Here is a 1192-nt window from a genome sequence, read left to right as displayed (position 1 = left end):
GGCTGATGAGTTATGGATAGAAGAGTATATATTCAGGGATAAAATATCTCTATATCTTTTTTTTATTTTTGCATAATTACCGTTCTGAGTGGGCAGTTATTTCAGCTACTGACATGTCACTTCAATAAAAGATAACTTTGTGTTTTGTTTCATTGTTTTTAATGGCATTATCCAACTTTCCACCCTTCAACCTAAAAAGAAAGAGGGAAAACCGAAACAAAAAATTTCAAAGGTTATTTAAAAAAAATACATTCTGAGGATCACACTAAGAAGCTACAAAACAAACTTTAACAACTCAGAAGAGAGAAAAAAAACAAAAAAAACTGAAAAGAGAACAGTCTTATTTTAGTTACAACTCAAATTCAGAGTAAAGCATAAATTTTACATAAACATCTTTAAGTTTTGAGTTTTCTGGTGGTTGGGAGTGTTTCTCTCAGATGGTTAATGAGAAATACACCAATCCCGGTCCATTATACGATCTGGGCCCGGGTCCGGTACCGAGCAACTCCTTTGACACCAGGGAATAAAAACTATGTGCAAGAACTGCATCTCTGTCCATCGAGTCTCTTTGTGAGCTCAACAAAATGTGCAGCGTGAATTCTTTGTGCATGTCGTTTGCACGCATGGTCCGACAGGCTCCGCTTCCATGCTGTAGGAAGTCTGCTTCGCTTGCATCTCCTGAAATACACTTCGTCTTCTGATCCAGTCAGTAAGGAAGAGCACAAAAAAATAATCAGTCAGTCTTCTGGTAAATAGCTGAATCCAGTCTGTTAACTACTCCACTGTTGTATCTGCAGCCATAAATACCGAGAGCACCGCTGGAGCAGGCGGCACATTTGAAATTCTGCGGTGAAATGAAAAACAAAACAAAAAAATAACAATTTCACGGTTTAAATATACAAACCGGCGCAGAAACTAGCAGATAAAGAAAAGGAGAAAGAGTTCAAGGAAAATGGCTTCAGAGAAATAAAGAGAAAAAAATAAAGAAGAGCGCAAAGGTTTTTCTCTGGTCTCTTCACTTGTGTCTCTGGAGAGCTTTCCTCTTCCTCCTTTTGAAGAAACAGCAGCATCTATAAAAGAAAAAAAAAAAAACAGGGATTTCATGACAGCTGCTGATTTATTCAAAGCAAACAATAAAACTTTTATGGGTTTAGTTTGAAGCGAAGGGTAGAAAGAAATAAAACGATGTATT

General features: G+C 36.9%; 1 protein-coding gene across 1 annotated transcript in view; it reads right to left on the bottom strand.

Annotated features, from left to right (window-relative positions):
* Positions 1-158: 158 nt before the first annotated feature.
* LOC107096465 overlaps positions 159-1192 on the bottom strand; it is a 42036-nt gene continuing 41002 nt past the window's right edge. The window contains exon 11 of the mRNA XM_015393127.1: positions 159-1070. Within this exon, the coding sequence (XP_015248613.1) occupies positions 1016-1070 (55 nt within the window). The 3' untranslated portion in view covers positions 159-1015. The remainder of the gene's footprint in view (positions 1071-1192) is intronic.

Source organism: Cyprinodon variegatus, unplaced genomic scaffold (genome assembly GCF_000732505.1).
Source record: "Cyprinodon variegatus isolate N-32 unplaced genomic scaffold, C_variegatus-1.0 Scaffold625, whole genome shotgun sequence".
NCBI classification, from domain to species: Eukaryota; Metazoa; Chordata; class Actinopteri; order Cyprinodontiformes; family Cyprinodontidae; genus Cyprinodon; species Cyprinodon variegatus.
This window is presented reverse-complemented; position numbering and strand designations above follow the sequence as displayed.